General features: G+C 41.1%; 1 protein-coding gene across 1 annotated transcript in view; it reads right to left on the bottom strand.

Annotated features, from left to right (window-relative positions):
* The window catches only part of LOC124613098 (PHD finger protein rhinoceros), a 246,420-nt gene that overhangs the window by 214,539 nt on the left and 5,432 nt on the right, over window positions 1-26,449 (bottom strand). Inside the window, exon 4 of the mRNA XM_047141692.1 lies at window positions 23,810-23,949. Within this exon, the coding sequence (XP_046997648.1) occupies window positions 23,810-23,949 (140 nt within the window). The remainder of the gene's footprint in view (window positions 1-23,809; window positions 23,950-26,449) is intronic.

Raw genomic sequence — 26,449 nt, 5'->3', positions numbered from 1 at the left:
TTACCTTCAGGAAACTGAAGAAAGGACTTCAGCATGTTCGATGCCACAAAAACGCAAACTAACTTCTCCTTGTCCATCACAATGCAAGGCCTCATGGAAGTATGTGCACCTGGGAGGAGCTCATAAACTTCGTAGGACTGTTCTTCTTGTCCACCCTACAGATATAACTATAGCAATTTTATTCATATATGATCTTGTACATCTTACTGCATTAACATCTCTTGCAAGATGCTATGGCACGTGTGTCTCATACGTATAATTTCAGAGGCAGAGACACCTTTGAAAACAATCATATCATACATAAGCTCTGCTGTAACTTCGTAACTTTTGCACATACTTTTATAAGGATATGACCACCAACTGCTGCAGAACACACTGCTGAAGACACTACATTAAAATCCAATGTTTGCCTGACAAACTGTAACATCTGGTTATCGGATTATCTGAATTATGTAGATGGATATTGTCCTTACAAAACATCCTTCAATCCCAAAATCCTTCCGGCCTCAATCCACTCGATCCATGACCTGGCCTCAATCCACTCGATCCATGACCTCACTTCACTCTTTCTACACTCACTCTCTCCTCTCTGTAGTCTTCCTCATCCTTTGTTTTAGCTCCCTCTCTCAGCGCACTACTACACATCATTATGCACTAAACACAACTCCCAAGAATATGCAGACCACACCCCCTCCCCCCCCCCCCCCCCAGTCCACATAAGTGTGCTCTCTCTCACACACACACACACACACACAAACACACACAGAGAGAGAGAGAGAGAGAGAGAGAGAGAGAGAGAGAGAGAGAGGGAGGGGGGGGGGGGGGGGGGGATTTACACATAAATTCTGGAACCACTCGACCTTCTGCCATCTCGAGCATGCAATATTTTAAAGATAAGTGTGAGAGAGAGCCTATTTACTGTGCAACACATGCCTGTGTGTGCAGGATGGATGTTGGTCCTGGGAGGACAGGAGCTGCATCAGACGAGCGACACTGACAAGTGTTTGCCGCTTGCGCCATAGAAGCTGTATGTGACGTACAAGGAGCAAGCACTTGTTATTCTTTGACGGTGTAATGATTGTAATTGTTATGAACAATTGAAACATGTTTTCTCTAGAGACTTTTTCTTAGTGTTGGTGTTAGACTTGCGAGAAGCAAGACCTGTTTTTTAATTTCAGGTGGTTATGAATAGACCACGGATTTTTAGGTCGTAAAAAAGTGTGTTTTAGGCACCTAAAATAGACTCCTTCAGCAGTTCATTTAGGCTATATAAAACCTAAAATAGGCTCTAATAAAAATGATGCAGAGAAAATAAAAATAAATTAAAATACACAGTGCTGACAGTACAATCATCTTATTAGTCATTAAAACAAGGAGAAGGAATACAGAATACAGTTACAGACACAGCAATCTACAACATTAATGTTGAACATAACTCAAAATATTTTTGAGTTCCTGCAAGATAAAGATCTCCATAAAAAAGATGTGGCAATGGTTTAATTAATACATTTGTAGTTTCACATATTCTGACCATAGTTGGCTTCACAATAAATAACCAGAATCTTTCCTAGGTTTTCTAGTGAAAAACTGTGGCGCTTGTCAGTCACAATCAATTTATACGCTGAAAAAGAACGTTCTACATCAACAGATGTGACGGGGGCGTACTTCATTTTCGGCACATGATGGACAGGAATGCTGCAGTCAGGAGTGCTGGATTTTCCACTAAGTATGTCGGCAGCTGCACACAACTCCTTCAGGCCAGTGTTCTTCTGCAAAACCGTTTGCATTTTTGCCCGTACTTTTCCCCCTACTTCACCTGGCGCTTCATTAATTTTCATTTTGACTTCTTCAATCAAAGAAATATTGTCTTAGATAGGTCTCCCTGAGCCTTCTAATTGTGAAATTATTCTTGCCATAAATGTGCAGTGGGCCCTAATGTAAGATAAGTCCCGTTTTAAACAAGAATCTATGAGTAACTCCATTGCTGCAGTTACGGATGCAGCATCCTCCGGAATATTTTCAACCACCTTCTGGACAGCTGAGAGATGCGTACTATAGTATTCTGCTGCTATCAGCGGGTGACAACAGGCTCTGGCGGCAATGGGACATCTGGAAGCTGTTCTTTGAATGCCTGTATTCTTGATGGTGCCTTAACAAAAATTTTCTTCACCATAGATATTACTTTATTTACTTTAGGAAATTATAGCCTTACTTGCTCTGCTGTGCGGTTGATCCCATGCACTACACAAGTTACGTGCAGCATCAATGGGTAGAATACTTTTAATAACTGAAACGCTGCTATCATATATGTAGCAGCATCAGTGGCGGCCAGAAGCACCTTATTCTCATCCACTCCATTTGGGTGTAGCATCTTAAGCCCATTTTTCACAAACTGTGCTATTGTTTGTTGGTTAGTTTTTGCAAGCTGTTTTGAGAAACTCAAATGAGCCCTGGATGGAGCATCTGGATCTAGCTTGCCAATAATCAGGTTTGCAATGTAATGGCCAAGACTGTCAGTAGTTTCATCCACAGAAATCCATATACAAGATTCTCTAACATCTTCTCGGAGTCTGTGCAATGCAGCATTGTAAGCCGAATCCACATAATTCTTACTTAAAGTTGACTCTGCAGGAATAGACTGATGGCAGTACTTCTCAACCTCTGAAAATAGGGTTTTCTAGTTTCCGAAAGGGGATGTTTGCTGCCACAAGTGCATGACACAAATCACGGCAGAACTTGTTTTTTTCGGAGGATTCACCAGATTTATTGGTTAAAAGAGTTTGCTTCAATTTTGACTTTCGTTCAACATTTAGCTTTGTGTGCGATTCCATCTGCATGCTGAGTTAAGTGAGATTTCTTAACACTCGAAACCCAATACGAGAGAAAAAGGAAATGCAGTTTAGAATTGCATATAAAGAGTATTTCGTATTACTAAAGGATAGCGATAAAAAAAGTGACAGGAAAATAAAAAGTCTAAGAAAAACATCAACTAACCTCCTTGTTGCATGCTTGGCAGAAAATAATTTTCCCATCTGTTGTATAATGTGGAAAATCTTGCAGCCACTGCCTTATATGAGTAGACTTTGAACTAGCTGTTTTCGGCATGGCGTAGTATTCTCACACAGAAACTAGAATTTATTTTGCACTTAGAATGTCAGTAACACTTAACACGTCGGTCGCAACACAATGTACTGATTTGTTTTTGCTGGGAAAAAGTGAATGACGACCTGCTTTTTTTTTCCATTTTACTGCGGTGCATGGGAGCAGTAGGGGAAGTACCGTACTTGTTGCTGGACATACGGCACCAGACAGATGGCCGCCCCTTCTGAACAAGCGAATGGAATCTACCAGTGCTTCAGATGAAAACATCTCACTAGTGGCAAATTATTTTTCGAACCGGAAAATTCACGTATAATACCTTTCACGAAACAGAGGAGTTTGATAGAACTGCCTGTAGACAGAGCAGCGAGAAATTGCGCAAAGGGCAGTAATTTAGCTATAGAGGGCGTCTACGATTAACATTGTGATTTTTTAATCCGTGCTCAGCTTAAGGCCTATGAAACCGTTTCTTTGCGAAAATACACAGCTGGCCAGAATCCTACGAACGAAATATTTTCAAATATAACATTTAGTACTCCCACATTCGATTCTAATGCGTAACTCAAATCTTTGACCGCTTCCCATTCGCTCACCGAAGTTAAGCACTGTTGCGCTCGGCGCGTACTTGGATGGAGTGCCGAGTGCTGTTGGTAGTGAGGCAAGCAAAGGAATTGTAAACAGTCTCTAACGACCTTCGCCTTCGACGAGACGTAAAGCCCTAAGTTTACTTCCTTTTTCTAATCTTTGAAAACACAAGAACTCTAAGTCAGATTAACGAAATAGGTACTTTTTAGGATTTTGATGCCGAAATAGGCAAAATTAGGCATCAACGTCCTATAGAACTAATGGTATTCAGTTCAGTTAGTCATGAAACGCATAAGTACCAACTTATAGACAAATTGGAGCTTAGTAAAAAAAAATAGGTTTTAACCTAAAGATCCGTGATCTATTTTTTACATATGAATAGTAAAACACCTATAAAGTGTATTTGGTATTAACAGGGATAGCGGTACAAAAAATAAAAAAAGACCGAAGTGTTAGGCAAATACGAAGCATGAGCGCATATCAACTAGCCACCTTGCTGCACGCTGGGCAGAAAATATTTTTTTCCATCTGTCGTATAGTGTGGAAAAACTTGGAGCCACTGTCTTATATGATGAAATAGGAACTTTTTAAGATATTAAAGCTGAAATAGGCAAAAATAGGCAATAACGTTGAAATAGGCTTTTTTAGGTCCTATAGAATTAACGCTATTAAGTGTAAATAGTCATTAAACGCATAAGTACAAATTTTTATTCAAATAGGAACTCAGGAACAAAATAGGTTTTTACCTAAAATCTGCAGTCTAGTTATGAAGCCCAGCACAGTGTAATTATATTTAATAGTATCTAACGGGTATCGTCTAGTTGACATGCAAGAACTTGTATGTTTATGTGAAACTTGTGGAGATGAAAATATACATGAACTTAACTGAATGTATGAGGTTACCAAGTTATTTCTATTGAGAGAGAGAGAGAGAGAGAGAGAGAGAGAGAGAGAGAGAGAGAGTATTTGTTAGTTCCTCTAATCAGCATTAGTTCTTCGGAGAAGAAGTTGTGGAGATTGACGCAGCCGCAGATTCAGAGAAGAAGATAGGCTAAATGTTTCAAGTAAGTCAACTGTAGTAAGAGTAGTGTGAAGTTCACAATACAGTTTTGTACCACTTCTCTTTTCACCGAAACTGTTAGAATATTTTCTGAGTGAATAATGTGGTACAAACTTTCATGGATGCTTTAATGCAAAGATTGTGATTTAAATATGTGCATATGAGGCAAAAGACTGTGTACATTTGTTTGAAAGAGTGACAAGCCACCAAATGTAAATTTATTTAGTATTTTTGCTGTGTATATGTCATATTTATATTGCATATTCTGTAAATTGGTCTGTCTAGCAGAGGAATAGTCAACATGTCTGACTAGCTATGTAGAGGACTCGAGTTCCATTCAAAGTACGGCTAGTCTGTCTGTCAGACAGAAAGATGGGATTATTTATTTGTGGAGTTTCTGATGTAAATTTCTTTAAGGAGTCTGACAGAAAAAGTCATCTAGGGTTGTTGTTGGCCACTTATAATTTAGTATCAGTCATAACTATTCCTATTAGAGTTGCTCAGGATAGTAGTATGTTGCAGATAATGTATTCGTACAACAAGCAAAAGTTAAGGGAGTTGCACACTTTTACTGTGATAAATAGATTGTTGGATCATGATGCACTGCTTGTCACATTATGTAACTTAGTTCCATATACAGTTTACAAACAATATAACAGAACAATGAGGCTGGTAATCACAAAACTGCTTAAGAGGCTTAAAATGCTGATTAGGGTGGAATTTACAATGAGCCTAATGTCAGCTCTAAATCCAATATAATTTTTAATGAATGTATGAAAATATTTTCCCCAAAATGATAACTGAATGTAATAAAAGGAAGTCAATAAAGAAACCATGGACTAATACAGATATCAGGATGTCTTCTCAACTAAAGAAGGACATGCACAAAACAGCCAGAACAGGTAATGATCCAGAGTACTTTCATATTAGTAACACTGTACTGGAGCATGTACCATAAGTGTACTGTAGCATATTAAGGGAAATGTCTGAAATTGACAGATCAGACAATAAAATTAAATTGATATGGAGTATTGTTAAAAGAGAGACAAGGAAAGAAGCCTTAAGATAACATTATTCCTGTTACAGAGAATGGAAGCATAGTAAAAGACCGTTCATGTGTAGCACATACTTTTTAAAAAATTACTTTTTAAAAATAGGTAAGAAAATTGGTGCAAATAATTCAGAAGAGAAAGCCTAACAGCACATGAACATGCAATACTGAAGTCAAATAAAAATTAATCACACATCCACAGCTGACATAAGGAAGATCCTTCTGACTACGTAGCAACCTCACCTAGCACATCTATATAATGGCATCCGTCCATCCTTGAGGGATGATGGTGTCACATGCTTGGTTCAGAGTCTGCAGCGTCTGTTGTGGCTAAAAAGTCCCACTCGAGAGTGGCAGTCCCTACTGCAGTTTGGACATGTGAAATTTGAGGGACTTCGAACACAAGCCGCTCTGTCTCTTCGCTTTGTCCTCTTCCTGATTAGTTCCTGTGTGCGTTCGTCCTCTGAGAGCTTGACGCCATTGCGCACACTCACTCACCACTTGACACAGTCATCTGCAATGCTTTCCCAGCGACTTGGACTGATTCTGGTCCTGGTCAGGTCTCTCTTGCAGACATCCTTGAAACGAAGATGTGGTCGTCCCACTGGCCCCACACCCTCCTGAAGTTTTCCGTACAGCAGTTGTTTCGGTATCCATTCAGGATCCATGCGCCTGACATGTCCCAACCAACAAATGTCAATCATGTGGCATTTTATAGTTGCAAACGTGGCCCATGCTGCAACTGGGCTGGATTTCCTGTCCTCCCATGACCTCATCATGGGTAGGAACATTTCCATTTTGGACCATGTAAAGTCACTGAACATTGCACCCAGACCACACAGTGCAGTGACTTGCCAGTACACTTACTCACTGTGCCGCCGCAGGTGGCACGTCTGCTAAATAAATTCCCTCAGTTAAGTGACCTGCTGGAGTGCTGTCAGTGCCTCACCATGCAACAGCTCATCAACCAGGACCACACCTGGCCCTCCTGTTTTTTCAAGGTGCACATGGCTGGCTCCCTATAAACTGCACATCACAAAAGCAGAATTTGATGCAATGATCCACGCAGGCACAGCATGATTATCAGAAAGCAACTGGGAGCTTCCCATTCATCTGGTACCGAAGAAACCTGATGGCAGGCACTGCTGTAGCGACTACAGAGGACTCAATGCCCAGAAAATTGCTGACCAATACCCTGTGCGTCACATCGGATATTTTGCTGGAGTGGTGCACTGTTTTCTCGACGACGGACCTAGTGAAAGCCTACAACCAAACACCTGTTGCAGCAAAAGACATCCATAAAAAAGCAATAATTAAGCCCTTTAGATTGTTTGAATTCCCTTACATGTTTACACAGCTTGCAGAATGCAACAAAGACTTTTCAGTAATTTATCAATGCAGTTTTGCGGGGATTGGATATCATCCTCAGAAGAACTTGAAAGACACCTACGTGTAGTTTTCTAAAGGTTTGATGATTACAGAATCCTCATAAATACAGCTATATGTGTCAAAATAAAGCTATATGTGTCACTGGTAATAATGAAGTGACATTCTTTGGATTTCATGTTTCTGCTTCTCTACGTACCCGTCAGCCAAGCATATCACTGCAATTACAACTTATCCAGCTGCAAAAATGCTGCATGAAGTGTGTCACTACCTGGGGATGATAAACTTTTTAACACCGTTTTTTCCCCGAACTACTGAAGCCCAGATGTCGCTAAGTGTCATCCTCACTGGCCCCAAATTGTGTTGTTCTACATCAGTCTCTCGGACTGATGGAATGCTGGCAGCATTTGATGCATGCCCCACTAGCAGTTTTCTCAGATGCCTCTCCTGTGCTCTCAGTGTCACGGTACAACCGAACGTAAATGGACACTGGCAGTCTTTGGGATTCTTCTCCACGAAGATCATAAAGAAGCAGCACTTTTTGCCACCATTTTACACAGAACTGTTCACAGCCTATGAAGCAGTTCAATGCTTTGGATTCATGGTGGAAGGGCATGCCTTCACTGTATACCCAGACCATCAGCCACTGACTTTCACTGTTTTGCAGCAACGAATTAACTACCCCCCACCCTCAGTGCAAATCAACCATCTAAATTTTATTTCGCAGTTCACAGTAGACATGCAACATATAAATGCATCAAAAAACATCAGCACTAATGCCTTAAACTTAAATGTCTTAATTGAAGGCAATGATTCCACAAAGGTTCGTGACTTAATTCAGAAATTTTGTTTCAAGCTAAACTTTTCTGAAGGCACTAGGGAAAACAGCAGATCAGCCAAGTACATCAGACTATGGTCGGACGGGGGTGGGGGGCATAAAATACACGTAAAATATTTCAATCAGCTACATATAGGTTAACAAACGCTAGGATACCAGACACACCCCCACAAAACAACTTAATCAAAAAATAACTCTCAATAATTTCTCCAGAAAAAACTGGAAAGGGCAGGGGGGGGGGGGGGGGGGGTTTATAGGAATATTTCCCCAAATGAAAATAACAGGTCAAAATCCGAAAACAAATAAATAACCAATAAATACCAAAGATTTCATTCCATTCAACTGAACCATTACTACAAACCAGATCACAAAAATAAACATCCACCACAAACAAGAGTGAGATATTCAGTGTCCCCACGATGTCACTTTTGGGGGAGCATGAAACAGCCAAATATTTGTAAAAATCAAAATTATAAATAACATCACTATTAGTTTCACTTACAAACATTTGAGCTGCACCCTTAGGTTCCTGCCTAACCTCACGCGCAGAAAACTTGCCTTATCGCAAAACAGCCAAATAATTGCAAGAAACAAAATCATATCACTTGCAACAACGCACACTTAAGTTTATGCCTAATCTTATACTTGTAGAACAGTGGAATATTTGTGAGAAGAAAAAACTAAAAATTGCTACTACTTTTTTCTATAAATAATTTAAGCTGTGTTCTCAATTCCACCCCAAGCACACCTCTGTACATCACGAAATATTTGGTATAAACAGCACAGTTCACGAACTTCACAGAGTACTACTTACTAAGACCACCACATAAAACATTCAAAAACAAGCCACTTACATCCTTCACAATATGAACTCATGACGTCACACAGGACATCATGGGTAAAAGCAGACATTTGGAATTTGACTGTCTGTTTAACCTGTTTTGTAAACTCACTGCGTTTAATTGGAGTTTAATTTGAGTGAACCGTGATGCTCGAGATTTGATGTTAAAATTGTGGAACCATTGTACGTCACTTCTCTTTTGTGGAAAACCTTCACTATTGTCCTGGACTAATACTATATGTCAGATTCACATTCAAACTTACACGAAGATGGACAAACATAAAAGTTGCAGCACTCAGAAATTTGACAGTAAGAATTTTCAGCTGCAAATAATTTTTTTGCCCTAGTAAATTTCTTGATAGGGTGGAGATGAAACCAAGGCTGAATGCAACAGGTGAGAGTCAAATAGCTTAGGATGACTTAAATGCAAAATCTTTCTATATAGTGGAGCAGAATCTGATCAGTTACAATGAAATATGATGTGTGCAAATGCAATTGAAATGTCGGCCAGACTACAGACAATTCACGAATAGCAATCTGCAGTTAATAAAATGATTTTGAAACAAAAATCTTCTGATTTCAGAACATCGCCAACACACACAATTGAACAACACATCAGTCAAATCATTGGTACCAGTATTAGCTGATGGTGAGCCTTTTACAGAAGTTGGCAAAATGGCTAAAATTTTGGGAAGTCTGCAGGTAAAATTTGGAACGTGTTCGACTATATGGGTCTCTTATGCTGCAGATCAACGAACATTCAATAATTTGAATGTAATATTACTAAAAGAGGGACAAAACTTCCAGAATACCTGAAATGTCAAAAGTCTTTGCAACAATTAATGTGGATGCAACAAGTGTGTTCAATTCAAACAATAACAAATCATCTGTCAATTGAAAATGAGATGAATGTTATTACTGCCACAAAAGGTGACATTTTAAATTTGAGTATAGAAAATTTTTAGCAGAATGCAAAATGAAAACTGATAATTCTGAGCACCATGCTTTGAGTGCAGAACAAGCATTGTTTCTGCTCCAGGTTGCACAAATATTTAGTTAGCTGAAAGTGCTGCATTGACACATTTAATGTCACACAAAGATCAGTTTAATATATTTCAGGCAACTGAATCTGATGACTCTAATGTTCAAATTGGAGATAACTCAACTGATAAAGCAAACGGCATTAGGTCCGTCAAAGTATTGTCATTAGTTGAGGGAAAATGCCAACCTTGCACTTTGGCAAACACATTATACACTCCAAAGCAAAAGAAAATTTATTTTCAATGGGAGCAGTAAAAAAAGAGGAATGAAAGTCATTTTTGACAACAAGAGAACAGATGTTTGCAAGTCAGGCCCAGATGCAGCAGGAATTAAGATACACAATATGAGTTTTCAAATGTTGTTTATACGTCCAGATGTACTACAGGCAACTCCAGTTTCCTTGATTCGACAATCCTCCGGCATGATAAGTTGGGACAATCTATTTCAAAGGTCTCAAGATCATGGATGATATGAATTTAGTTTCTGGTTTGAAAATGAAGAAAGATTGTGAACCAAGTCAGTATGCCAAGATGAAGAGAAAACCATTGCATTCAAATTTGGAATCAAGATAAAATGTTCTTATGAATGTATTCAGCCAGATTTGAATGGATAAATGAGAAAACAGTCTCTTGCGGTGGCATATTTAAGGATGACTGCACTTCAGATTTGTGTATTTTCTTTAAAGTAAACATGATACTTTTCATGGGTTTTTGGAAATTCAGAGGTTGATTAAAAGGCAAACTGGACACAAAATCAGAGTTCCAAAAAGTGACAATGGGACTGAATTAACAAATAAGCAATTTGAAGATTAATTCAAGCAAAGTATAATAACACAAGGAAAAACAAGTCCCCACACAATGCAGCAAAATGGCCGAATTAACCGAGAAAAACAGGCCTATTGTTGAGTGCACGCACTATGTTACTGAGTACAGACTTGTCTCATAAACTTTGGGTGAAGACAGTAAATTGTGACATATATATCTTAAACTGATGACCATGTAAAGCGAACAATAATTTTACACTGGAAAATCCAGGATGCAATGTAACAATATGGAAAGGACAGTTGCTACTCATAATATAGCAGAGATGCTGAGTCACAGATAGGCACAACAAAAGGATTGTCGGAAAGTGAGATTTCAGCCAACAAGGACTTCATCAAAACTAGATACCATACACACACAAACATGCACATGTACACACTCATGCAAACGTAATTCACCACACATGACCACAGTCTCTGGCAGCTGAAACCAGACTGCAAGCAGCACACATGATGGGAGAGGCAACTGGGTGGTGGGCAGAGAGGGAGAGGGTTAGCAGGGTAGAGTTGGGGGATGGTAAAGTGCAGCTTTTGGGAGTGTACAGGGATGAGGTGGAGAGAGGGTGGGGCAGTAAGGTGCAGTTAGGAGGTTGAATGGACCAGGGGTACAGTAGTGGAGAAGGAGAGGAGTAGGAAGATTGGGAGTGCGTTGGTGGAGCAGAGGGCTGTGTAGTGCTAGAATGGGAACAGGGAAGGGGCTACATGGGTAAGAACAATGACTAATGGAGGTTGGAGCCATGAGGGTTATAAGAACATATGACATATTGTAGGGTGAGTTCCCATCTGCACAACTCAGAAAGGCTGGTGTTGGTGGAATGATTCAGATGGCACATGCTGTGAAGCAGTCACTGAAATGAAGAATGTTGTATTGGGTGCCATGTTCAGCAATGGATTGGTCAAGCTGTTTCTTGTCCACAGATTGTCAGTGGCCATTCATGTGGACAGGCAGCTTGTTGGTTGTCATGCCCAAGTAGAATGCAGCACAGTGGTTGCAGGTTAGTTCATAGATCACATGACTTGCCTCAAAGGTAGCCCTGATATGATAGATGATGCTTGTGACCGGACTGGAGTGGGTAGCGGTGGGAGGATGTACAGGACAGGTCTTGCATCTACGACTATTACAGGTATATGAGCCGTGAGGCAAGGGGTTGGGAGCAGGTGTTGTGTAGGGATGGACAAGGATATTGTGTAGGTTCGGTGGGTGGCAGAATTCCACTGTGGGAGAGGTGGGAAGGATAGTGGGTACGACATTTTTCATTTCAGGGCACAATGAAAAACCCTGGTGGAGAATGTGATCCAGTTACTAAAGTCCTGGATGGTACTGAGTCACGAGGGAAATGCTCCTCTGTGACTGGACGGTGGGATTTTAAGAGGTGGTGGATGGCTATAAAGATAAGGCATGGAAGATCTGTTTTTGTACAAGGTTCGTAGGGTAACCACGGTCTGTGAAGGAGGTTGGTAGGGTAACCACGGTCTGTGAAGGCCTCAGTGAGACCATCAGTATATTTTGAGAGAGACTGCTCAACTCTTCAGATGCGACAGACACAGCTAGCTAGGCTGTATGGAAGGGACTTCTTGGTAAGGAATGGGTGGCAGCTGTCTAAGTGGTGGTATTGCTGGCGGTTGGTAGGTTAGCTATGGACAGAGGTACTGGTGTAGCCGTCTTTTGAGGTGGAGGTCAACATCGGAGAAGGCGTCTTGTCGGGTTGAATAGGACCAGGTGCAGTGAATGGGGGAGAAGCTGTTGATGTTCTGGAGGAATGTGGATATGGAGTCCTCACGAAGATGCCATCAATGAAACTGAACCCAGTAAGGTGTTTGGGATTCAGGGTGTTTAGATAAGCCCATGAATAGATTGGCATAGGACGGTGCCACGTGAGCGCCCGTAGCCATACCCTGGATTTGTTTATCATCACACACAATTACTTCTCCTTTGAAGCCATTACCTAATGGCTTCAAAGGAGAAGTAATTGTGTGTGATGATATACAGTATGACCCCACTCTTATGTTCCCAGAATTGACATTTTCCCACCATTTATGACATTTTTTATCAGTCCTGTCAAATTTCCTATGCCCACAATCTTAATTTGCACCTGATTTTGCGTCAACATGTTCATAATTTTCCCGCACTTTACACATTATGAAAAAATGTTTGTGGAGAAAAAATGACGTTGCCATGATATTGGCCATCCAGTAGTGTTAACAAATATTACGTGGTTAAGTTCCTTGACACCAGGACACTCTACTCAGCAGATTTGAAATGGTGAACATTTGAAAGTTGGAACAATTCTTGCAGTGTCTCCCGCCACTGCCAAGCTCTTTGTGGCATTGTGGCTGATGGGAGTAATTACGTTCATTCAAATGACGATATCATGACCAATAACAACCATTTCCAAACTGTCTCTACTGCGTAAACACAGTTTCCTGATTGCTGTGATCATCGTGACACCTATGTGGAACCCTATTTAGCATGTTTCGGCGTATGGCCACTTGGAGCACTGATCGACACCATCATTCACTTTGTGTTGCTCAAATGTTTTTAGTTTAAACACAGCACCGGTTACGTATTTTATTCATGCTGAGCAAATTTTATTTTTTTATTCTCTTTGCCAAGTGCAGGATTTACATATGTATTTTTTGTGATGTTACACAAACAAACAAACAATGTGAGTGATAGATTGTGTGTGTGTCTGTGTGTGTGGTTTTCTACGTAACTGATGAGGCACAGTACCTGATTACCTCAAAATGATGACTGTAGTGCAAGAGACACAGAATAACACATATTCAAACACCATACAAAATACTTATTTTTAAAACATGTCATGCTAAGCATGAAGAAACATGTAACTAGTGCAATATTTTATTATTCAAACAATGAATGAGAGCTGCAGGCTTTCAAAAACATCAATTGTGACATAAGAAATTGAGTCAAACATTCCTACTTCCTACACATTTATCAGTTATAGTTACATCAGCAGTTTTTGTTAGATAATAAAACTTTGTTGGGTAATAAACAAGTCCCTGACAGGTCTTTTCATGCCTGTTATGTACGTATATCATGCATAAAGTTATTTCCCAAATTTTACATTTTCCCACATTTTACACCAATTTTTGAAAGTCCCTTGAAAAGTGTAAAAGTGGGGTTTCACTGAAGTTGATCATGGCGACTAAGAAGGAGTTTGTTGATCTGGAATCTGTCAGGCGTTGAGAGAGGTAGAGTATTCAATTGCGGTAGGGTCATGGGCATCAGGGATGTCAGTGTAAAGTGGGGTGGCACCAACAGTGATGAGAAGGGCATCATGTGGCAAAGGAACAGGAACTGTGGAGAGACGGTGGTGAAAATGGTTGTATCTTTTATATAGGAGGATAGGTTGCAGGTAATAGGCTGAAGGTGTTGGTTTATGAGAGCAGAGATTCTCTCAGTGGGAACACAGTAACTGGCTACAACGGAGCGTCCTCGGTGATTGGGTTTACTGACGTAGGAAGCATGTAGAAGGTAGAAGTGTGGGGAGTGGTAGAGATGAGGAGAGAAAAGGATTCCGGGGAGAGGTTCTGGGATGGACCTAAGGATTGGAGGAGGGACTGGAGATCCTACTGGATTTCTGGAATTGGGTCATTGTGTCAGGGATTGTAGGTGAATGAACCTGACAGTCGGCTGTATGAAAAATGGTTTGGAAAACCTCTATCTTTAAAGCACATGAAGAAGTTAGGATCAAAAGCACATGTACATATTCCTGATAAATTTCGTCTTTCCCTCTCCTTCCCTCTTTCCTGATGAAGCAACCGTTGGTTGCGAAAACTTGAATTTTGTGTGTATGTTTGTGTTTGTTTGTGTGTCTATCAACATGCCAGCACTTTCGTTTGGCAAGTTCCATCATCTTTGTTTTTAGATATACAATTATATTATAAAGTAGCTATACACTATACAAAGTGTGCTTTATGCAACAAATAGTGTGGAAGTATGGATTAAACACACTGAAGATTGTAGAAGAATTGTATTCATTACTATGAATTGTATCACATAGTGCACATCGACTAATAAAAACATTTTCACACGTGTAATAATGATCAAAAGCCAAAGAGTTAACAGGTTTATCAAAGAGTACATATTTTTCCTAATTTGTTGCTATTCTTCAAATCAATAAGTACTTGGTACTACACACTCTCTAAAGCAGTCTATGTTCTTCAAAGCTATCTCCACACAAAATCTCATTGAAATCAGTTAATGGGTTACCTGTGAAAATGTAGTTGATGAAATAAAGCCTATACAGTGCCCCAAGCTATGCTCAATTTGCCTCTGAACACTCCACGAAAGGGATTACCAAGTTCAAACAGACAGACAGATACAACAGTTTTATCTAAAACTTTAAAGCACTGTATATTTTTTCCCCCGTGATCCAATTTTGATGAAATAAAGCCTATATGCTGCTCCAGGCTATGTTCTAATTACCTGTGAAAATCCCATGAAAATTTGTCTAGTAGTTTCGGAGATCAGTATGTTGGGTTCAAGCAGACAGGCACAATGGTTTTAATAAAACTTTAAATCATGATACATTTTCTGCAATCCGATTTTGATGAACTAAAACCTACATGATGCACCAAGCTATACTCAAGTCACCTGTAAAAACCCCTTGGGAAAAAAAGAGGATGATCTGACTAGGTAATACTTATAAATGATAATTTTCTGTGCAGTATCCCACAATCCGTGGGCTACGAAACCATGGAAAAGATACATTACTTAAACAAGATGACCTTTCCAAGAGAAATGTGACTATTTTAATGAAGACTGATGATTAAGAACAGAAGATTTTGGACCTATTACATCAGCTGATGTATCGAAAGGTAAGTGCAGATCAAATGCAGTGGATTACACGAAATAAAAATCAGTTAATCATGGCATATTCTCTCTCTCTCTCTCTCTCTCTCTCTCTCTCTCTCTCTCTCTCTCCCTTTTTTTTTTTTTTTTTTTTTCCTCTGGAACAAACCTGTTCCATTTTCCCACATGATATCACCAAGCTTTTTCACGCTTGTCCTACACTAGCTATTTCATGTGGAATGCAGTTGCTATGGGTAGTCCACTCCATTCAGTGGTGGCCAATTTCTTCCTGGGATATTTCGAAACACTGGTGCTAGACATGGTACATTGTAAACCTAAAGTGTGTGGTACAGCTATGTCAACCACACATTTATCATATGAAACCATGGTGAGGAACAATCCAGTGACTTCCTTAAACAACTGAACAGAGTCTCTCTCTCTCTCTCTCTCTCTCTCTCTCTCTCCCCTCCCCCCCAATCAAACAGGTCTTGAAGACCAAACAGTACAGACTGACTGCCATGTCATCCTCAGCCCCTAGGCATCACTGGCTGCAGACATGGAGGGGCATGTGGTCAGCACACCACTCTCCAAGCGGTTGTCAGTTTTCCTGACTAGAGCCGCTGCTTCTCAGTCATGGCAGACCAGACGGTCACCCATCCATATGCAAGTCAAGCCCAACAGAACTTAACTTCAATGACCTGACACGAACCGGTGTTACCACTGTGCCAAGACTTGCCGAACAGTCTCTACATCAACATAAAATTTACTCTGGAAGTAAAAAAGGGCTAAGAGCTAGTCTCTCTAGTTGTACTGGGTATGTGTCATGACTAGAATCTGGGACACAGTGTGTTTTAACAACCAAGACACATGGACCAATCCCGGCACAAACTGTCAAACCATCACCAAAACCAGAAAAGCGGGATGATTAATATGCTTGTAACGCGCGCAAGACAAGTTTGTAAGCCTCAGTATCTCAGCCGCGAGATGCAGCATCTGGAAAGTGTTCTGAGGAGCAATGTGTACTCTGACAGTTGCCTAAGAAGTGTCCCCAAATTTAATGCTCGGCACAGTGCCACGTTGGAAGAAGAAATCTTGGGTAAAGCCTTCCTGCTACACATCCCCATGGAGACAGACAGAATCAACTGTATCTAATCTGCAAACACAGCATAAAGATTATTTACAAACTAACCAGAAGATCATAGATCTCAGTTCGGCAAAGGACAAAAGAAACACTGCATACCCTATACATGTGGAAAAGCATATGTTGAAATGACTGAACAATGTATCAACACAAGAATCACAAGAACTGGAGATTGGGAAATTTGGAGAAATTGGCTGTGGCGGAAAACAGACACACAAATTCTTGCTTTGGAGAAGAGCTTCCATGTCCACTTTTTCAGGGATGCCGCAAAGAGCCACAAATATGACACTAGCTCCAACAACAAACAGAAAAACCTTAAATATGAATAGATCCTGGATTCCCATGCTGCAGCGAATGACTGTTGCTGGTAGAAGGGGAGAACCACACTGGTAATGACCATGGAAAAGCCCTCAGATGTCAGTATGACTGATACGTACACTCAGCAGTTGCGAGCTCGGCTCCATTCTGCCACTAGCGATGAGGCTGATGCTTTGACAATGCCAGTCATTTGTCCTGGTGAAATGTCAGAAAAATTGTCAAACAAACGTTGGCTGACAAACCCGCAACAGAAGCTAACAGGCAGATTACCATTTCTAGCATTTCTAGGCTCATCTATCCTTTCTTTCTTTTCCATCATAAGTACCAAGTCTATCCTCCATCTTTCCACATACAATACTTTCCACTGTGGAAACTCTTCTCTCTCTTGTAAACTTAAGCTGTTTCATTGGAGTGGAAAGGAACCTGACTGGCATACAATCTTGCCTCTGTTAAGTAATTTAAACTGTTTTGCTACACCAAGGATATCTACATCTATGTTTCTCATCTTGACAGTCGTTCTTGATTAGAATTTAGGAATATTTACTTCATCTTCTTTGGTGAAGGAGCTTCAGAAAACAATGTTTAATAACTCTGCTTCGGTGGCACTGTCACCAAGTGACTTCATCACTGGTATGACTTGCCACTGGTGTACTTTAGGTATGACCAGAATCCCCCCCCCATGAACCACGGACCTTACCATTGGTGGGGAGGCTTGCGTGCCTCAGCGATACAGATAGCCATACCGCAGGGGAAACCACAACGGAGGGGTATCTGTTGAGAGGCCAGACTAACATGTGGTTCCTGAAGAGGGGCAGCAGCCTTTTCAGTAGTTGCAGGGGCAACAGTCTGGATGATTGACTGATCGGGCTTTGTAACACTAACCAAAAAGGCCTTGCTGTGCTGGTACTGCGAACTGCTGAAAGCAAGGGAAAACTACAGCCGTAATTTTTCCCGAGGGCAAGCAGCTTTATTGTATGGTTAAATGATGATGGCGTCCTCTTGGGTAAAATATTCCGGAGGTAAAATAGTCCCCCATTCGGATCTCCAAGCAGGGACTACTCAAGAGGACGTTGTTATCAGGAGAAAGAAAACTCGCATTCTACGGATCGGAGCGTGGAATGACAGATCTCTTAATCAGGCAGGTAGGTTAGAAAATTTAAAAAGGGAAATGGATAGGTTAAAGTTAGATATAGTGGGAATTAGTGAAGTTCGGTGGCAGGAGGAACAAGACTTCTGGTCAGGTGAATACAGGGTTATAAATACAAAATCTAATAGGGGTAGGAGTAGGTTTAATAATGAATAAAAAAATAGGAATGCGGGTAAGCTACTACAAACAGCATAGTGAATGCATTATTGTGGCCAAGACAGATACGAAGCCCATGCGTACCACAGTAGTACAAGTTTATATGCCAACTCGCTCCGCAGATGACGAAGAGGTTGATGAAATGTATGATGAGGTAAAAGAAATTATTCAGATAGTGAAGGGAGACGAAAATGTAATTGTCATAGGTGACTGGAATTCGATAGTAGGAAAAGGAAGAGAAGGAAACATAGTAGGTGAATATGGAATGGGATTTAGGAATGAAAGAAGAAGCCACCTGGTAGAATTTTGCACAGAGCATAACATAATCATAGCTAACACTTGGTTCAAGAATCATAAAAGAAGGTTGTATACATGGAAGAAGCCTGGAGATACTGGAAGGTGTCAGATAGATTATATAATGGTAAGACAGGGATTCAGGAACCAGGTTTTAAATTATAAGACATTTCCAGGGGCAGATGTGGGCTCTGACCACAATCTATTGGTTATGAACTGTAGATGAAAACTGAAGAAACTGCTAAAAGGTGGGAATTTGAGGAGATGGGACCTGGATAAACTGAAAGAACCAGAGGTTGTAGAGAGCATTAGGGAACGACTGACAAGAATAGGGGAAAGAAATACAGTACAAGAAGAATGGGTAGCTTTGAGAGATGAAATAGTGAAGGTAGCAGAGGATCAAGTAGGTAAAACGACGAGGGCTAATAGAAATATTTGGGTAACAGAAGAGATACTGAATTTAATTGATGAAAGGAAAAAATATAAAAATGCAGTGAATGAAACAGGCAAAAAGGAATACAAACGTCTCAAAAATGATATCGACAGGAAGTGCAAAATGGCTAAGCAGGGATGGCTAGAGGACAAATGTAACAATGTAGAGGCGCATATCATTACGGGTAAGATAGATACCGCCTACAGGAAAATCAAAGAGACCTTTGCAGAAAAGAGAATCACCTGTATGAATATCAAGAGCTCAGATGGAAACCCAGTTCTAAGCAAAGAAGGGAAAGCAGAATGGTGGAAGAAGTATATAGAGGGTCTATACAAGGGCAATGAAATTGAGGGAAATATTGTGGAAATAGAAGAGGATATACACTCCTGGAAATGGAAAAAAGAACACATTGACACCGGTGTGTCAGACCCACCATACTTGCTCCGGACACTGCGAGAGGGCTGTACAAGCAATGATCACACGCACGGCACAGCGGACACACCAGGAACCGCGGTGTTGGCCGTCGAATGGCGCTAGCTGCGCAGCATTTGTGCACCGCCGCCGTCAGTGTCAGCCAGTTTGCCGTGGCATACGGAGCTCCATCGCAGTCTTTAACACTGGTAGCATGCCGCGACAGCGTGGACGTGAACCGTATGTGCAGTTGACGGACTTTGAGCGAGGGCGTATAGTGGGCATGCGGGAGGCCGGGTGGACGTACCGCCGAATTGCTCAACACGTGGGGCGTGAGGTCTCCACAGTACATCGATGTTGTCGCCAGTGGTCGGCGGAAGGTGCACGTGCCCGTCGACCTGGGACCGGACCGCAGCGACGCACGGATGCACGCCAAGACCGTAGGATCCTACGCAGTGCCGTAGGGGACCGCACCGCCACTTCCCAGCAAATTAGGGACACTGTTGCTCTTGGGGTATCGGCGAGGACCATTCGCAACCGTCTCCATGAAGCTGGGCTACGGTCCCGTGCACCGTTAGGCCGTCTTCCGCTCACGCCCCAACATCGTGCAGCCCGCCTCCAGTGGCGTCGCGACAGGCGTGAATGGAGGGACGAATGGAGACGTGTCGTCTTCAGCGATGAGAGTCGCTTCTGCCTTGGTGCCAATGATGGTCGTATGCGTGTTTGGCGCCGTGCAGGTGAGCGCCACAATCAGGACTGCATACGACCGAGGCACACAGAGCCAACACCCGGCATCATGGTGTGGGGAGCGATCTCCTACACTGGCCGTACACCACTGGTGATCGTCGAGGGGACACTGAATAGTGCACGGTACATCCAAACCGTCATCGAACCCATCGTTCTACCATTCCTAGACCGGCAAGGGAACTTGCTGTTCCAACAGGACAATGCACGTCCGCATGTATCCCGTGCCACCCAACGTGCTCTAGAAGGTGTAAGTCAACTACCCTGGCCGGCAAGATCTCCGGATCTGTCCCCCATTGAGCATGTTTGGGACTGGATGAAGCGTCGTCTCACGCGGTCTGCACGTCCAGCACGAACGCTGGTCCAACTGAGGCGCCAGGTGGAAATGGCATGGCAAGCCGTTCCACAGGACTACATCCAGCATCTCTACGATCGTCTCCATGGGAGAATAGCAGCCTGCATTGCTGCGAAAGGTGGATATACACTGTACTAGTGCCGACATTGTGCATGCTCTGTTGCCTGTGTCTATGTGCCTGTGGTTCTGTCAGTGTGATCATGTGATGTATCTGACCCCAGGAATGTGTCAATAAAGTTTCCCCTTCCTGGGACAATGAATTCACGGTGTTCTTATTTCAGTTTCCAGGAGTGTAGATGAAGATGAAACAGGAGGTATGATACTGCGTGAAGAGTTTGACTGAGCACTGAACAACCTAAGTCGAAACAAGGCCCCGGGAGAAGACAACATTCCATTAGAACTACTGACAGCCTTGGGAGAGCCAGGCCTAACAAAACTGTACCATCTAGTGAGCAAGATGTATGAGACAGGCGAAATACCCTCAGACTTCAAGAAGAATATAATAATTCCAATCCCAAAGAAAGCAGGTGTTGACAGAAGTGAAAATTACTGAACTATCAGTTTAATAAGCCACGGCTGCAAAATACTAATACGAATTCTTTATAGACGAATGGAAAAACTGGTAGAAGATAAACCCGGGGAATATTAGTTTGGATTCTGTAGAAATGTTGGAACCGGTGAGGCAATACTGACCCTACAACTTATCTTAGAAAATAGATTAAGGAAAGGCAAACCTATGTTTCTAGCATTTGTAGACTTACAGAAAGCTTTTGACAATGTTGACTGGAATACTCTCTTTCAAATTCTGAAGGTGGCAGGGGTAAAATACAGGGAGTGAAAGGCTATTTACAATTTGTACAGAAACCAGTTGTCAGTCATGAATCAAAGGGTATGAAAGGGAAAGAGTGATAGGTAAGGGTGTGAGACAGGGTTGTAGCCTATCCCTGATGTTATTCATCTGTATATTGAGCAAGCAGTAAAGGAAACAAAAGAAAAATTCAGAGTAGGAATTAAAATCCATGGAGAAGAAATAAAAACTTTGAGGTTTGCTGATGACATTGTAATTCTGTCAGAGACAGCAAAGGACCTGGAAGAGCAGCTGAACAGAATGGACAGTGTCTTGAAAGGAGGATATAAGATGAACATCAACAAAAGCAAAACGAGGATAATGGAATGTAGTCGAATTAAATCGGATAATGCTGCGGGAATTGATTAGGAAATGAGACGCTTAAAATAGTAAATGAGCTTTGCTATTTGGGGAGCAAAGTAACTTAAGTAGCGAGGATATAAAATGTAGACTGGCAATGGCAAGGAAAGTGTTTCTCAAGAAGAGAAATTTGTTAACATCGAGTATAGATTTAAGTGTCAGGCAGTCGTTTCTGAAAGTATCTGTATGGAGTGTAGAAATGTATGGAAATGAAATGTGGACGATAAATAGTTTGGACAAAAAGAGAATAGAAGCTTTCGGAATGTGGTGTTACAGAAGAATGCTGAAGATTAGATGGGTAGATCACATAACTAATGAGGAGGTGTTGAATAGAATTTGAGAGAAGCATTGGAAGGCAGTGTGGAGGGTAAAAATCGTAGAGGGAGACCAAGAGATGAATACACTAAGAAGATTCAGAAGGATGTAGGTTGCAGTAGGTACTGGGAGATGAAGAAGCTTGCACAGGACAGAGTAGCATGGAGAGCTGCATCAAAGCTGTCTCTGGACTGAAGACCACAACAACAACAACTCTTTGGGTTTTCTGCCAGATTCCGAGACAGAGTTTTGTTGTGGAAATTATTAAAAGCATCTCGCATTGAAGTACATGCTATATTTCGAACTTCTGTAAAACTTTGACAATCTTGGGGATTTTGCATTTTTTTAAATGTGGAAACGCTTTTTTTGTTGCTTCTGTAACATGTTGCTGTTCCTCCTGGCTTGGAGCATAATCTGTGGTGCAGTATCAAATAGAAGGTGCGCCATGACAATGGTGCTGACATCACAGCATGGGGTGAAGTTACAATGTCAGTCCCAAAAGGTGTGATCATTGACCCACTATTGTTTTTGCTTCATGCTGATCTGCCATTTTATTTGAATCAGGAGCCAGAAGTAATTTTGCTTGCAAGTAATATAGGAATTGTTGCGAAGACACGCCAAGAAGCATCACCAGAGAAAATAGGAAAAAAATGTTTTTGTGGAAGTTGCTGAATGGCTTTGCACAAATGGGCTAGCTTTAAACTTTGAAAACACAGGTCATCCAGTATTATATAATCAGAAGTATCCAACCTCTTATTAACCTAGTAAACCAAAAAGAAGTAGGAGTAGGAAATCTAACGTTCTTAGGGGGGGGGGGGGGGGGGGTGTGTGAGTGTGTGTGTGTGTGTGTGTGTGTATTGATGAATATGAAATAGGAGTAGGAAATTTTAAGTCCTTAGATATGTGTGTGTGTGTGTGTGTGTGTGTGTGTGTGTGTGTGTTGATAAATACTACAAATGGGAAAAACCGTACAGTAGACATGCTAAAATATTTAAGTTCATCTACTTTTGCCATAAGAATAATTGCAAACTTAGTAGATAAAGTGCCAACTTTGAAGATACAGAAATCAGTTAACACATTTTGCATACTTTCGTTCACTGATATCTTGTGGAATAATATTCTGGGGTAACTCCTCAATTAGGCAAAAAGTATTCATTGCATGAAAGAAACTACCTAGAATTATTTGTGCGTTTTTCATTGATATGTTCCACACCATCGTAACTTTTATCGTGTACTTGATCTATGAAAGAAATAATTAACAGATTATCCTGTCCATTTTAGGGCTGACTTCCTCCATTTTCATCTAAATATTCCATCCAGGCACAGTCTTTCCTAGCTCCCTTACCCCCCCCCCCCCCCCCCCTCAAATGCCTCTCTACATCTCACCACTTGCCATTTATCCCCGCCAGGCAAGAGGAATGGAATAATGAGTGGAAGAGAGCTTTGTGCTTGAAACTGTATTATTAGTACATCCCCCATATAGATAATGTTTTTATGACACCAATTTCACATTTACAATGGCACCAATTTTGTATAAATTCACTATGTTTTTCTTCAAAATGAAAAACATAAATTTATGAGTATTCATCTGTAAAATCCTTTATATCTTTAAACACATTTGATGCTGCCTTGAAAAATGTCCTGTTATTTATAATTCTCCTACTTCTTTCTCATACTGGAATATTTTATTTGTTTTTTTTGTTTATTGGATTTTACACAAAGAGAGAAGTAAGTGATTTCTTAGTACTTACTTCAGCTGGTGCTTCGGTGGCACTCCGGTTGTAGATGCTGGAGATCTTGAGGTCATTAAGAGGTCGTGGCGTCCAACCTGCCAACGCCGCCGCTTCTTCCTCCTCCGCCGCCGTCCGCACCTTACGACGTTTCGCTGGCGCTACACATAAAACAATACTTTACATAGTACAACTGTTGAGGAAAGGGATGAGAATAAACTGATGCTTGGTAAAGAAAACAGACACGCAATGCAATCTCCTCTATCAGTTTGATGTTTGAATGAATAGAGTTGAAATGTGTGAGTAACCTGTTTAGCTGATCTCATCTCGAATATGTGGCCTTATTATGTGGGTACTGACATACTGGAACAAGCAATTGGGTTTCAGAGAGGTAAACTCCAGTGCTTCATCTACAAAGTACTCCATATTCATGTTGGCCCAACGAATGAGGGTGGGCTGCTGAATGTGACTCACTCTGCCTACTTACAGTATATTCCATCAGAGAGAAAAGTATACGAAGGTCAGGACATGATTGACTAGATTGCTGATCTCTTGGTTAAACTTTTGGCCAGTAAGTTAAATAGCCTCCTGCAAAGGGGTCATAATAAAGAGAGAGACAACGTCAAAGCTTATGAGGATGATGGGTTCTGTAAGCCTGAAGGTGTAGAGGTTTCTGCAAAGTCTGCTTTGTAGCATGTGATGTGGGCACCTGCTCACATGGGGGGTTAAGCATATCCCTGACGTGTTGGCAAACAAGGTAGGGGCACCAATGTCACTCACAATAGTCCACACGGCTACTATTTCATTGTGGACTTAGGGAAGGTCATAAGAGTCTAGCTGCTGCCATCCAGCATAGGAAACCGATTTAATAAGAACACTAGTAGATACGCAGCATTTAAGAGACTCTGACCTGGAGTATCTCAACCATTAACCAAAAACATGAAGGCTGTCTACAAGATAAACAGCTACAGTGAGGAACAGATTTGATTACTACAACAAGCTGCACCAGCAGGACCAGTTACCTCTATGCTTCCAATAATTGCATCACACCCAAGCCCTTTAATACCGTAGACGGTGCGTATGCCTGCTAAAACACTCTTATAGCACAAAACTGAACTACAAGCTCATCTTGGTTTAGGCTATGATCAGGAGTCAAAACTGAATGACATAAAATCACTCAGTGCAGCTACTAAACCCTAAGACATCAGATAAAAATGTAATTACACTTCTATGTTTTGATTGTTGACGTGTGTAAACATAATTCGTTAGATACAATTTGTATCAAGTTTGAGAAGTAAGTCTTTAATTGCTACATTTTTAATGTTAAACAGAAAACACTCCTTAATGTTCTGCAAAGTTATATTTATTCCATCACAAATCAGCTTATGGCTTCTTAAGCCATTTCTGGGTGACAACTGGTCTAGGAAGCTGAAAGCTGGTTCATGAAAAAACAAATACAATTTTGCAGAACATTCGGATGTGTTTCATATTTAATATTATTATCATGTTCTGCCAACCACCAACAGAAAATTCAGTTAATGTCACATTTGGGGGGGGGGGGGCGGGGGGGGGGGGGGGACGCAAGACCTGCCCATACATCCTCCCAACTCCAGCTACTGCAGTCTGGTCACTAACATCATCTGTCCCATCAATGCTTTGTCATGAAACACTGTATTGCTTAGCCTGGAAGGCAAGACTCTCCGCATTCTCGTTTCTCTGCACATTATGAAAACAAGAATTTATTACTGAAAAATATTTATTTCATCATGTTTTCTTCTTCTGAAGAAGAAGCAAAGGCTGATTCTGAAACTTAAACATGCATCCCCTGTAATCAACAGCCTTTTGCTTGGAAGTCAAATCTCAAATACAGCCCATCCGCTAACCTTTAAGACTTATTCTACTACACACTACCAAAATAATTTGAGGTTATTTCCAAGAAGACTTCCTATCAAATTTGCAGGCTCCGAATAATATACATTGAAAAATGAAATACATTGAACGCACAGCTGTCACAGGAGATATGGAAAGTGTTTAGTGTGTTGTCAAGGGAACATCGTCTAACATTTAGAACTGTGCATAGCAATGAGTGAAGTCATTGTACTCTCAAGTCCCAATTATCTTACCTGGCAAAACTTAATTCCTTGATTGTGTAGTATGCAATCTTGGTTGGATATCTGTTAGTATTATGGACTGCTCCCAAATGTCCATTTCAGTAACTCTGTGACTTGTCATGGAGACAAGCTGTGTGAAACTTCGTAAGCAAGGTGCCAATGCTGATTTCCCATTTCAACAGTACTGTGCATGTTGTCAGCAATGAACATCAAATAGGAAAAACATATGGTTTGAAATCTGAGTTGGCCATCTAGAAGGGCATTATTTTAATCTCCTGTTGGGTAAGGGATTATACCCTACAAGCAACTGCTTCCGAAACTGAGTTATCGACTAATACCATTTGTAACTGCAACAGGTTCTGTTGAGTAGTCCGCTATGTGATAGTCAGAAATGACAGTTTTTCTATTAATGGACAAAACAAGATAGCTGGAACAGATAAATCACATATATCCACTCGGAAAGACTAGAAAGGACAACCACTAATAAATAAAACCGAATATCTCTGTATCTTCAGAGGCACTGAAAGAGGAATCGTGGAACTGCTTCACA

Source organism: Schistocerca americana, chromosome 4 (assembly GCF_021461395.2).
Source record: "Schistocerca americana isolate TAMUIC-IGC-003095 chromosome 4, iqSchAmer2.1, whole genome shotgun sequence".
NCBI lineage: Eukaryota > Metazoa > Arthropoda > Insecta > Orthoptera > Acrididae > Schistocerca > Schistocerca americana.
Note: the sequence above shows the minus strand (reverse complement) of the source record. Positions and strands in the feature narration are given on the sequence as shown.